This window comes from Limulus polyphemus, unplaced genomic scaffold, assembly GCF_000517525.1.
Source record: "Limulus polyphemus unplaced genomic scaffold, Limulus_polyphemus-2.1.2 Scaffold1838, whole genome shotgun sequence".
Taxonomy (NCBI): Eukaryota; Metazoa; Arthropoda; class Merostomata; order Xiphosura; family Limulidae; genus Limulus; species Limulus polyphemus.
Window position 1 is genome coordinate 220,874 of NW_013667448.1, and position 14,641 is coordinate 235,514.

The following is a 14,641-nucleotide window of genomic DNA, read 5'->3' on the forward strand; positions in this document are numbered from 1 at the left end:
CTAGAAATATATGAAAGATTAATTGAAAATAATAAAAGATGCGAAAAATGGGTGGCTCTGTAGTCTAAAAGAGCAGAAAACTGCTTTGTGAATTGTTGTGGTTCGATTTGCCTTTGTTGTTGTTGTTTTAGGTTTGCATGTAAATATTGTCATCGCAAAAACCGATAACCTCCGACTTTTTCCACCTTAAAGAAAGGACATGTAAGTACTTCTAAACAATATCAGGACCATGCGGTTGTAAATGCAAATCGATGCAAGAATAAGTAATGATTAAAATAGTTAAATATAAACCTTAAAGTTATCTAAACTATATAAAGAGTTTGTATTAGATTTAATGGGGCTTATACGAAATAAGAGAGTGGTTACTACCTCACAAAGTTTTATTTTTCTAGTATTTCCAACATGAGTAATATTGCGTTTACAAAAGTCCATCTGATAAGAACAAAAGAAGCAATCATACCTCCATTGAGGACCCAAGTTTATTTAAAAACTTGTGAAATTATCCCTATAAACATTTTGATCGAGTGTTTCTTAGTCCAAAAAATTGTGGTGGTTTGTTTGTTTGTTTTCAGTGCAGAGCTACTCAATGGATTCTGTCCACCGAGGGGAATCGATCCCTGAATTTTACCATTGTAAGTCTGTAGTCTTACTCCTGACCCACCGGAGAAACAGCTACACTGATAAATTAGGGACGGCTAGCGCAGATAGCCCTCGTGTAGCTTTGCGCGAAATTCAAAACAAACAAACAATTTTGTATTATTTGCAAGAAGGTCTTAGAGTTTAGCGTCACCTAATGATGTTATGTGACTCGTATAAATTTTTTGAATTTTTAGATTTGACGTAATGTCTGGAATTTTCTAGGAACTTGAGGGGAATATTGTAAAAAGAGAGAGAGAGTTGTTGATTGATTAATCAGTTAGATATTAGTCAACGAGTTGATTAGTTAGTCAGTCATAACAGTCAGGTCGATGCTGTAAGTTTTTTGAGTTTGTACCATAGGTACGAGAGGAAATTTCATAAGTGACTGTTAAGCTACATTCATAACTTAAATTCGATGACGAGGAACCCACTTTGACACTAATAATGCTTGGAGAGATGGCTTCAATGGGTAATTAAGAAAAACTATAACATGAATTTAACATAACAGCAAATGTACAACGTTTCGACAAAGTTGTACATTTGCTGTTATGTTAAACTTATATTAAAGTTTTTCTTCATTACCCATTCAAGCCGTCTCCAAGCATTATATTCATAACTTAGGTATATCACTTAGTTATCGTTAGTTCTCGAAATCATGTAAGTTATAAAACTTTCCTTTGAAGGGGGAAAACACTTTTTGTCATTGCACTTGGGGGGAAAAAAAGTTCCCTGGTAATTGAGCGATAAATTTATGGAATCGCAATACTAAACTTCGCTAAAACAACAGCAAGAGCTGGAAGAAAAATTTCCAGAAAATAGAAATCTACTGTGATATGAAATAATTAAATATCTAGCAAATGAACTAAAAACTTTGAAATTAGACGAAATAATTCAATATTTAATTTTACACAATCATAACACAAAGAGGCATAAAAAGTAATGATTTTGAATCTAGATATCCGATAATATGTATTATGAAATGATTCTGACGCCATTTCTTTAACTTTTAACTCTGCGGCATAATGTAGTGAATTATCGTCATTGATGTGGCTATTCAACTTCTTAAGAACATTATCTATGAAAATATGCCTGTTCTTTACTTCAAGAAAAGTAATTTGAAGTATAAATATGCATTATATGCAGAGAGCTTTTAAGTTTGTCTGTTTGTTTTATCGCAAAGCCACATTAGGCTATCTGCTGTGCCTACCGCGGGGAATAGAACCCCTGATTTTTGAGTTGTAAGCTCGAAAATTTACCGCCGATCCAAGGGAGACAAGAGGTTTTATGAGATGTAAGAAAAACGCTATTATTATTATTGTAACGATAAATTGCAGCGTCCTCTCTACTCTGTTGTTGGTTATGACTCTCAAAATGCGCGGTAACTGCTCAATCTTGCTAGAGCCAAGAAGGAGATTCAAAGAGTCGTACTTGTTCGACGTTGTTTATAGTTGGAAGTAGAAGACTATCATAAAGGATGGCTACAAAACCTATTTTGGGATATTGGAATATTCGCGGTGTGAGTATTAATCATTTTCTGGAGTTAAGTTGAACATAACTAACTATTATAATCAACATTTAAATAGGTTATGTAGAAGGAGAAGACCCCTATCTCTCCATGTTAATTGTTTTTGAAAATAACTGAAACTTATACTGAGTAAAACTTTAAAAGTTAAGTTTAATATAACTGGTATTTATTACTTAAGTATAACGGTATAACTTATGACAATATAACTAAGGCTTCAAGTCTATTTTAATTTTGTAATTGTAAATTAATATACCAATAAAGAGTAAGTAACTATTTAAAAAAATAAATGGCACTATAAGTTTAAAACTAAGTATAAAGTAATTTATTCATATGGATTACACACATTGCACAAATTTTAACAATTTTTAATTGAATTTCCGATGTAAACTGTAAACTTCAAAAAATCTGTTATAAAATTACGATTTTGCGTAAATTTTTCTTCCCATATTTTATTTTTATATTGTCTATCTAGACTACCTGCACAGGAAAAAAATTAACATAGACTGATGGAGGGCTGGGGTCTTCTCCCTCACTTTAACTATAAGTATAACACTAATAGTATAAGCTTACAGTTTAACGTAACTTTATGTATAAGTTAACTTTTTAATGTTTACTTAGTACTGCATTGTAATACTATCACTGTATTAGTAATTTTTATATTGTCTATCTAGACTACCTGCACAGGAAAAAAATTAACATAGACTGATGGAGGGCTGGGGTCTTCTCCCTCACTTTAACTATAAGTATAACACTAATAGTATAAGCTTACAGTTTAACGTAACTATATGTATAAGTTAACTTTTTAATGTTTACTTAGTACTGTGTTGTAATACTATCACTGTATTAGTATTACTACCATTTGTACTAATACTAGGGTTAAAGTTAAACAGATCGCCAGTGCAACATGAAATATCACCTTAATAATCAAGCACAAAAGTCAAAACTACGTACTTTTCCCTTAACTTTTGCTGGTATAAAATTTTAAAAACAACAGCTGCAATGCAAACTATCTGAAAGATAGCACCTAAAAAGAGACTAGTTAAATACTTCATCTAATATTATTATAACCATTAAAATTAAATACTAAAATAGCATGATGGAACAAGAGCCAAATTATTCAAGTTAACCTATTAGTATATGATTGAACAGATAATTAAACTTTGCTAAATACTATCGTTTGTCTCCTATGTATCAATAAAGTTTCATAGAGAACTTTAAAAAATTATTTCTATCAGTTTCAAACTAAAAAAAATAATGAACATCTTTAACTTCATATCACCTAGTTGGTTGAATAGTTTCCTCTGGATTGTTGCCTTTTGTGTGGATTTGGATATTAAGTTTAATGTCAACACACACACTTTGAATCTTCCTTGTCAAAGAACACCCAGTTCATTCCATTTAAACATTTCAACATTCAGTATGTTCAAAAGTCATGCTCTTTTAGAATTAGATAAATGAAGAAAAGTGTGTGAATGTGTACCGTAAGACTGTTTTTGATAAATTGGCTTTAATTTCAGATAAAGTTGTAGAAGTTTTCTTTCAAAAAGAGAGGATAAACTTGAATGATTAATGTTGTGTACTGTGTTCATTATAGAAAGCATTCTTGTATATTACTTGTTTATACCTTGCAGAATTTAAGGTCTACCACAGGCTGAATCCAGTATACCATGTATAAATTACAATTTTGTGTCCTGTTAAACATTTTTAGAGAAGACAGACCACATATTTTAATCTACAAAAATATCTCCACATTGCTATGATTCCTTTTTAACAGTAAATATTCTTTAAATATACACAATCTTTGCAAATCAAGAATGTTGACAAAATTTACCAAACATCTTAATATCTCATTAATATATGATTGGGAAACTGTTTCAACTTGGGTGTTGTTTTTTGTTGTTTCTCAGACTTTTAGTCGAATGAAAAATTATTAATTTGTATCTTTTTGACTCTCACACATACAAATCTGAAAAGCTGAAGCTTGTTAATAATGTTGATTGATATTAAGGTTTGTTATAAACTGATTTTCTTACATTTGTGTATTAATACTGAATTTCAAGTTCAAGCTTCACTACATATTACTTTTTATTCTTTAAATTTAGTCACATAAGACTAAATATTTTGTTTTTGTCTACATTAAATTAATTTCATTTTTATATCTATATGTAGTTGGCCCAGCCAATCCGTCTGCTGCTATCCTACAATGAAACTGAGTTTGAGGACAAACGATACAACTGTGGCCCCCCACCCGATTTTGATCGCAGCTCTTGGTTGAATGAAAAACATTCTTTGGGACTAGACTTCCCCAATGTAAAATATTCATCTTAATATAATTAATAATTAAATTGTATAGGTTTGTAGTTTGATATACACATAATACTAAAAACTGATTTCTATTGAAGACAGAACTTTGTTTTTTAATATTTCACTGCAATTTAAGAAATTAAGCTAAACATGTTAAACATTGCATATGCCTGAATGCACTTTCCAGCTGATATGATGTGTTTTCTCTAGCTACCATATTATATTGATGGAGACACCAAAATCAGCCAAAGTGGTGCTATTTTGCATCATCTGGCAAGGAAGTATAAAATGGGTGAGTAATGAATCCAGGTTAAGTAGTTAGCACACAGGATCACTTACAAAACTTGTGATATTTTCAAAACGAGACCCAAAACTCGAGCTCTTTCAAATAGTTGACTGTTCTTGTTCAGGAGAAAGCAGTAGAGTTTTGGGTTTCATTTTGAAAATATGGGTGAGTAATGTATATATCTGTATTTCTTTAATCAAATGAAATGTAAGTTTTTTTTTTTATGACTTAACAGCAAAATGAGTTTAAGACCCAATCACTGGAGAATGTTTATTTTTGGGGGGAGATAATTTACTTTACATATTGTGATCTATCTGTTCTATACTATTTCTACATTTTATACAATCATTTAAGTTTAATATTTTTTTGTGGATAAAGAAACTTTGCTTATTATTTCCTTAGATGGTGAAACTGAACAAGAAAAGATAAGGATCGATATGGCTGAACAACAGCTGGTAGACTTTAGAATGGGTTTTATTAGATTTGCCTATTCTCCAGATTTTGTAAGTTTTTTGTTTTTTTTTATGTCTTAAGATCAATATAGTGATCAATTTTTTGTTCTTAGCATGTTAAATGGCTATAATGAAAAAGATAGGCTAATTGTTCTTTTTCTAATTGTCCATTGTTGCTCCTTAACTTGGGGGTTACTATTGGTGACAAGAATGTTGCATTATGAAATCAAACTGTTGCATCTACAGGCTTGATACGTGGTTAATATTATCTGAACATACTTGTATCATTCCAAACAAGCTTCTTAAATTACTTCTAGATAATAGTTTTTTTTTTATGATGTCATACGCTGATAATTCTGTTAATTCAGGGCTAAATCAGGACTAATTTTGACTTATTGGATCTTTTCACGGATATTATAAACTACCTTTATTTTTAATATTTGCTTTGCAACTGGTAAATTGAATTTAAAAGTAAATGTGTTAAATGGCAGATTTCTTTCAACAATACAAAAATGCATTAGAAAATTTACATATTCACACTTTTCTATAAATTAAACTAATAATACTGTATTGTGGATGTACTAAAACACAAAGTTTACAGTTCCAAAAACCAATGAATATTTTAAAAATCACCTTGTATAATATACATGACTTGGGCTACTTTTACTAAAGGTACAACTTCTATACTAAAAAGTTTAAATAGTCCACTATTTTTAGTATTTATTGGAATATTTGTTATAGTTTATTTCCTTAATTTATTAAAATCAATTATTGTATTTATAACTCAATGAAGCTTAGAACAAATCATATTCATATAGCTGCTCAGTTAAATTATTTTGAATCCAAATGTAAGGAAATCCAAGAGTAAGATACTTCATAATGAATATTAAGGGCACACTATCTCTATATTTGAATAGGTTTTTATTCTTGTCTATCTTCACACGTTTGTATGTATTCATGCATCTCTTCAGAATTCCCTATCACTTGCCATATCTTAATGCAGTAATTTCTCCCTTAGTTTCTCATATACTCAAACCCTGATAAACATGTTAAGGTAGGTGTTAATACATTAATATACTGTGCTTTTAAACTTGATGTACTTTAATTCCCAAATTTTGTATTTTAAGTGAAGAACTAACTTTCATCTTTTCTGTAGGAAAGTCTTAAGGAAGGTTATTTGAAAGATCTGCCTAACCAACTGAAACTGTTCTCTAACTTCCTTGGAAAGAACAAGTGGTTTGCTGGGGAGAAGGTAATATACAGTAAGATTTATCATCTGTGGATGATCGAACTAATTAAAAAAAATTCTATAAGTCTGTTGTGTTACACTATCCTACATCAAAACTTAATGTATTAACATTTAAAAAAAAATCTTTTTAACCAGACCTGGAGTTTCAAAAAATTATGTACTTATCTCACAAGTTAAATTTCAGTGAGACATTCTTGTAGGTATTTGATTAATTTCATATAGGAATAAACACTTAATATTTTAACCACATTTTAAACATTCTTATTTAAGATTTTCTCAACTGTTTTTTTTGTATGTAAATGCTAGATGTACACTGACTTCAAGTAAACATTAGACTACATAAAGCATAGTTCTTAGGAAAATAACTACTATAATTTTCTGAATATAATTGACTCTCAAATATAATATGCACTCTGATCTTCATGAACAAAGAGTTAAGTTTGCTTTATTGCAATAAATAATATGCACCTAATAATCTCTAATTGTGTGCTTACTTTTTGTGATTGTGTCTGGCAAATACACACTGCCAAAAACCCATTTCAAGCTGGTAGAGAAGTAGTGCCAACTATTCAGACAGTGAGTTGGACTCAGAATTTGAAGGTTTCATTGAAAATGATTTGTAGTTTTGAATATCAAACATAATGTAGTGATAACTAGTTTTATATTTTCAAACATTTCTAAGTGTGTATGTAAATAAATCTTAAAATTCACAAAATTTAGCTTCTTAATCATTGTATTTCAAGAATCATGATTAAACATACTGAAAATGAATGAAAACAGTTCTCATAAATGCTTTGGAAATGGAGAGCATTAATAGCCATACCATTAAAATGCAGCATTTCTAGTAATTAGGCATTATCATTCACAACACGTGTTTGAAAAGATGGTCTGGACTGGTTGTAAAAAAAAAAAAAAAAAAAAAAAAGAAAACATTTAGATTTGTTACTGTATATTATATTGCTAATCTAAACACTGTTCAACGTTTTAGAATCAATCTAAATCCTGGAATCAATGATCCCTGATCATTTGTTTCATCTCTGTCAGAAAAATAATTTTTATTCTTTGCTTATTTCTTTCATGTAGTGTGAGCCTTCATTTTTCTAAAACTTACTATTTATTTAAGATAATTTTCCATAGCTTCTTGTACAGATTAATTAGCTTAACTTCAGTTTTTCAATCACTCTCCAGGTGTCACCTTTATTTTAATTAAACACTTAAGTATAGTTTTATTTTTTTTAACCATTTCTAAAGCAAGATATCCCTAATACCTTTTTACATAATGCTCTCGTCTCTGGTCACTTTGTTCTGGAAATGAAACACACTTGCAACAGTACGTGGAAAAATATACTAAACATTTCATGGAAGACCAGATGACATTCATGATATCACTCAACTCCCTTTATATATCGCTCATTCAATTACACCACCATTCCCAGTTTGCCCCTGAAGAAGAAAGGTCCACCTTTCGAAAGTGCTTGGGTTATAGGGTTTTTATCACTTGATATGCACCCTAAATTCTATATCACTTTTTTTGTGAAAATTACAGTAAATGCAATGGAGAAGGTCTGTTTATTCTGGATTATATTCTTTTAACCAAATTTGCTTATACTGAGCCTTAAGATGTGCTATTATTGATAGTATACTATTCTGATGAATCCAGTAAATCTATGGAAATGACAAGAATAAACTATTAACTGACATTAAAATGCTTTATTCAATGTTTCTAGTTATCATATGTGGACTTCATCATCTATGAAATGCTGGATCAACATAGAATCTTGGCTCCAGACTGTTACAAAGACTTTCCAAATCTCAAAGAATTTCTTGACAGATTTGAGGTGAGATTATCAAAAGGGTTTTAGGTATTACTTAATAAGAGGTCATTGCTGTTCATTGTTTTAATTAATGTCAAAGTTAAATTGGTATTACACTTATATAAAAAGTATAGTTCTCTGATAGTTCATTGTTATGTTATTTTTGAATGATGTTCAAAATTAATAAAAGACACGTGTGAGTGTGTGCTTGATTAAATAAATCAAGTTTTACTGAGTATGATTGTTATTTTTGAAGCAGTAGAAGTGCAATTTGATGTTTTTTTGCTAATCAAAAACTTAGTTTAACTAGTTGGCAAACTTGAACATATAATTTACTGTTATTCATTTTATAGGTTAATATTATGGCTTCATTATTAACATTTTATTCAAGAAACTACAAAATCCAGACTAATACTCTACTTATATAGCTTGTTTTTTAAATTATTTCATAGATTCAGAAGTAAACTTAATGCCATGTGTTTCATTTACTTTACTACAGAGTTTCAACTAAACACCTACTCTGAGTGAACTTTTATCTTGTTAATCTGGTTAAATTATTTCCAGCAGTTTTCAGCACATACAGATTGAATGTGATTACTAAATCTTATTTTTAGAGATATTTCTTCAACTTGATCAAAAAGTGTTAAGTTCACTAACCAATAGTACTTCTTATCTTTCCATTTTCTGTCACTGCATCCTTTTGATGTTAATTTATTTTTGACAGTTTGTCACGTGGCAAAAATATTGAGTACCATATTTGCCCTAATATAATGCACATCCAATATTGAAAGGTTAAATTGAAGATTTGTTTTTCTGCACATCAGTTGTACAAAATGTATTGAATAGTTTCTAAATACAGTAAACAACTATCAGTGTATTAAACATTTTTGGAAATCTTTCATTGAAAATTTTTTTACATGTCAATTTTACAAAATTTATTGAAAAGTACATATGCGGTAATACATTAAACTAATAATAATAAAAAAAATCTTCACATACATCTTCGTCATTGCTAGAATTGTCACTAACATCAGATTTGCTTCCTTGAACCTTTGCTTCATCCTCTTCTGACTCCCATGTGTCATCATTCATCTCATCCATTGCATATGCAACATTTTCTGAAATCTTTAATGATGCTTTAATGATTTTCGATAGTTCCTTCTAATAAGATACCTTACGAAATTGAATGTTCACGAATGTTATGTGCAGTCAATTTTTTGTGTGGTATTTGGGAAAAAAGGTGTGCATTATATTTGAGCAAATATGGTATTAAAAAATGAGTATGAAATATTGTGTGTGATATACTTTCAAACAAGGTGAACCATAAGTTAGAATTTGAAGGAAGTTTTGAACTAGCTCCTGGTAGCCACCTGTACTTAAAAAATGAGATTGTATGCATTATGAATTACCATATCATCCACCTTAATGTTTTGTAACTGATGTTTTCTTCATTAGTCTTTTTATCCTCAGACCTTATTAAAGGTCACATTCTGTGCTAGTAGGAACTATCCATCTATATACAGTATAGTAGATATTTCAATAGATAACTGTGGATTATTTAGTTTTATTATTTTCACCATATTATTCAAACATTAATTTGTATCAAAGTAACAAATAGGGTGGAAAAGTATTGCGTGTATGGGAATACACACATGTACTTAATGAAAACATTTAGAAATAGTAATGTAGAAGAATTAAGGGTTCTTCTTTTTTTAGGGTCTACCCACAATCCAGTTGTACATGAAGTCTGACAGCTACATAAAGTGGCCATTGAATGGTGACATGGCAAAGTTTGGAAGTAGACTCCAGTCTCCTTCACAGTGAATATATTATCAGCTGCTTCTGAAATTGCAAAGCCTGAACAATTATATTAATGGCAATTTAATAAGAAATATGTTGGCTTATGTAATCAAATTTAAATAAATATTTTTCCCTGAAATATATCTGCTTTTGTATTTTTGATCATTTCATTTATAATTAAATGTACCAGTTAATTTATTTTATTTAAATGATATCATGAAATGATTCTAGTCATCTTTTTAACCCTTTCGCAATGGGCTCAGTATAAAATCCCGAGTCCATAAACACATTTGCACTCATTAAGTATTTATACTATAACTTTTAATACGTTATGTGTATATTCACAAAATTTGGGAAACATTGCAAGTCTTTTGTATACAAAAAATCAGATTTTTTTTAATGAAGTATTTTTACTAAAAAATTTGGTTGTGAATATATCGTGTATTTCATTAGTAGTCCAAAAAAAGTGCAAAGTGAATTTCATGGTGACATTAAAAATATTTTTCTTCGTCCACAAAAATCTCAAGTTTCATTTTCATAATCTCTAAAACCTCCTAAATACATTTCAAATGTTTATTTTCAGTAAAGCTTTATATTTTCTGTTATTTTAGTTCTATACAAGGTTGGTCAATTTGACCAACCTAGTAACCAACAAAATAGATATAAATTACCCTTTTTTTTTCTTTATCAAGTGACTTCAGAATGTAACATGAAACTGCATTTGTTTAGCCTAAGTAGCTTTAAACTTGTAACAGTATACAATGACTTATACTTAAATTTCATTGTTTTATAGCCCTTTCAATCATGTCTAACTACTATTAGCACCATTATAAATCACTTAGGGAACATGAGGCTTACAAAATTTTTTATCATATTAATTTTTAATTTATTTAATCCAACCTGATTTAGTTACTTTTATAATAATAAATAAAGAATACATATGAAAAACAAGAAATAAAGTACTTGCCTGGACTTTTTTTTTTTTTTTTTGAGGACCCTTAACCCTACTATTTTTGTATACTAATGATAGTAGTGCACTAAATAATTTTTTTAATTAGATAATGCACCAGAGAACATAGAATAATAACATGCAAAAAAGCAGACAACATCCCATAACTATCACAATTTTTCTGGCTTTCTAACTATGTGACAAGAGCCTTTACAAGTTCATCCATGCTAGTCAATGTGTAGCTTTGCACTTAATTACAAACAAACTTAATCTTTAAAATCTCCCACCATAACCAGTCAATTTAAATTTCTTAAATTTGAGATGATTTTCTTTAATTTTATCCCCTATACCCTTTGTGAGCCAACCTGCTTTTTTTTATTTGCAGCCATCCTTTTCATTATATAACGAATATGTTTATCTTGAATATTTAAAAAAATTTTCCACATTTGATCAGTCTCCAAATAACTCAGCTGCTCAATTCACAATTCCCTTCAAAATTTGCTTTTTTGAAATTTGTAACCAAAATATCATTATTACTGATCTCCATATGCTGTAAAACATCGAACCTAATAGAACAATGATCATGTGCACCCACATGTTCCCCAATTTCCACCATCTCAACCATTTCTTTATTAGAAGTTAACAATGAATCTGAAATAGTATTGTTTCCAGTAGGTTTATTGACCAATTGGTGAAGAAAACCATCTTGAACAGTTTAACAAACCTTTCTCCCTCATTTCCCAATCTGTATGCCTGAAATTAAAATCAGCCATAATTATGACCTCATTAGCTGTTGAAATGTTAATCTCACTTTAAAGTTCTTATTAAGTTCATCAGTATCATCTGGTGGTCTGTAACACTAAAATACTTTTCTCTTCGTATCCGCCAATAGAAATTCAAATGGACTGAATAACCTTGCTATTATCTTTGATATATTCAACTTCAGCAGGAGGTAACTCACATTTTACACAAAAAGCCACTCCTCCCCCTCTGTCTAGTACTCTGTCCCTATTAAATAACCTGTAACCCTATATTTCAAGTAATGTCTCATCAAAATCATCTACATTTAACCATGTTTCAATTACTCCAATTATATTTAAATCATCCATTCCTAACAGCGCTCTAAAGTCTTCTATTTTATTTTTTATATATCTAGCATTACAATAGTAACAATTAAGCCTACCTTTAGAACTACTTCTATGCTCATTTCCTATGCTGAACCTTTCTCTGTTTCATATTTTTTTGCGTTCAACTTACCCGGGCCCTCATCACTGTCTAGTGCTAGTTTCAAACCTCCCTTACAGCTGAATTGATAGCCCTTGCGAACAAGCCAGCCCCTACCATATCTAAATGTAAGCCATCCATTCCAAACAGCTCTCTTCTCCCATTAAATTCCAACCAGCCAATTTGTTCATCCTTACATATTAACCTAAGCCTAGCATTTAGCCCTAGTGACCGAATTATAATTTCATCCACAAAATTAATTCTCGGCAGTATCCCTGACACAATTAAGTTATGGCCCTTTTCTTTATATGCCTTAACCAACCCCTTGTACTTATCATTTAGCTCCTCTGACTTACCTTTCCCTACATCATTAGCCCGTATGTGCACAACAAAAACTGCATCATTGCTAGCCCCTTTATTATATCCATCACCTTGGGTAGCATAATGTTTTTTTTTCCTATTAAACCCGCAGACTATCCAACCCACATGCCTTGTCAAAGAATCACCTACATCTATTACCGCCTTAAGTTTAACATTCACATCCTTCTCTGTCCCTTTTGTTTTTCTTCCCCCAATAGTTCCTCATCTGAACAATCCAAGAAGTGAAATATGTTGCACAATAGAACATACTCATTACAATATAATCCAGTACTTTTTGCCCCGACAGTACTTTTTACTTGTAGCCTGTATTTGTTAGTTTTAATGTATTGTTACGACAGCGGAAGTCACGTGATTCTGATAATACGTCATGAGATTTTCGAAGGATCTTGACTTTTCCTGGCAAATCTAGCCTTTTCTAGGCGCCCTCTTTTATTGTATATAAGCCCGGCAACTAAAGCGGAGAAATAATAGCAGATAGATATAGAGACAGATAATTGAGTCAAGCCAGCAGTAGTGATGGTAATATAAAGTGTGTGTTTTGTTATCGAGATTGCAAAGGTATTGACTCTGGAAATTCTGTGTATTACAAAGTTTGTAACGAGAAAGAATAAACTAGATTTAATTAATAAAGGACTTGTATCGTTGAAGTTTCTCGGAGCGAATTTTTACGGGAAATTACCAAACAAGCAGATATGTAACAAACTGGTATCAGAGAGTGGGACAGAAAAGAAAAAAGAATAAGAAGATGGAAACGAGAGGTGGCAAATCAAACTACAGCTTAGCAGGAGGAAAAAGAAAAGAAACAAGAAGAGAGACAGCAGCAGTGGCAAGAAAACCTGCAACAGTGGCAGCTCCAACAGGAAAATAAACAAGAGAGACTACAGCAGTTGTTGGAGGAAAAAGAAAAGAAACAAGAAGAGAAATTACAGCAGTTGTTGGAGGAAAAAGCAAAAAACAAGAAGAACGAAAAAAGAAACAAGAAGAGAGTCTACAGCAGTGGTAGGATGAGAAAGAAAATAAACAAGACGAAAGTCTCCAACAGTTGAGAGAAAGCCGAGTACGGTAATTTTACGGGACGTATCTTCTTCCATACTGGCCTCCATCTCGTTGACTTCTGCTTCACGTGGGGTTCATCTGCTCCATCAGGAAATGTCTTATTATCGATAACAGTTACATCATTGGTAGTAACTTCATCAAGGGCTTCTCTGTTTCCCTTCTCTAAACCGGGTAGAGTTTTTCTTCGGCAGTAGCCTTTCGAGGGGACATGTCTTTAGCGGTGTCTTTTGTTCTGTTGTTCACTTCGTCCCAACTGAAATGTTCTGAACCGTGATAATGCCAAAACCTGTTGGCATGCACCACCTTTGGCTTACCTCGCCGACCACATTTTATTCGGAAAGTCACGTCTGAGACACGATCCACTATGTCATATGGGCCGTCCCATGGAGAAGACAACTTACGAGACTTCCCTTTGGTCTTCCTGGGATTATACAACCACACCTTGTCTCCTGGTTCAAAGCTGACTTCAGTAGATCTCTTATCATAAGATAACTTCATCGAATCAGCAGACGTTTTCAAGTGTGAACGCACGTGATGGTGAATATCATTCATTCTTTCCGATAACACTTTCACAAACTCTGACACATTCTCAGGCAACTCTTCATAAGGTGGGCGTCCAGTTAACAGATCCACTGGCAACCAAGGTTCACGACCAAACATCAACTTTGCTGGAGTGTATCCAGTGGCTTCATGCTCTGCTGTTCTATAAGCCATCAACAGGGGAGGGAGTAAGACATCCCAGTCATCTTGGTGGCTATTACAAAACTTTGCCAATTCCTGTCCTAGTGTCCAGTTGTACTTTTCTACCATCACATCGGACTGTGGGTAAAGTGGCGTTGTTATGGTCTTTCGTATGCCAAACAACTTGCAGCATTCATGAATCACAGTTGATTCAAAGTTACGGCCTTGATCTGAATGCAGTTCGTATGGCATACCAAATCTGAAGAAGAAATCACTAATAG

The 14,641-nt window shown here is 31.6% G+C and overlaps 1 protein-coding gene across 1 annotated transcript; it reads left to right on the forward strand.

Moving 5' to 3' along the window:
* The first annotated feature begins 1,999 nt into the window (after positions 1-1,999).
* LOC106465106 (glutathione S-transferase Mu 1-like) lies at positions 2,000-10,210 on the forward strand. The gene is made up of 7 exons (XM_013925303.2): positions 2,000-2,155; positions 4,334-4,474; positions 4,679-4,760; positions 5,157-5,257; positions 6,363-6,458; positions 8,183-8,293; positions 9,986-10,210. Exons 1-7 carry the CDS (start codon positions 2,114-2,116, stop codon positions 10,091-10,093), a joined length of 681 nt encoding a protein of 226 aa, XP_013780757.1. The 5' UTR covers positions 2,000-2,113; the 3' UTR covers positions 10,094-10,210.
* Positions 10,211-14,641: the final 4,431 nt, after the last annotated feature.

Coding starts and splice junctions, on each gene's coding strand:
- LOC106465106 (XM_013925303.2), top strand. CDS start 2,114: ATGGCTACAAAACCTATTTTGGGATATTGGAATATTCGCGGT. Junction 4,761..5,156: donor GGCAAGGAAGTATAAAATGG/GTGAGTAATGAA, acceptor TTATTTCCTTAG/ATGGTGAAACTGAACAAGAA. Junction 6,459..8,182: donor AGTGGTTTGCTGGGGAGAAG/GTAATATACAGT, acceptor CAATGTTTCTAG/TTATCATATGTGGACTTCAT.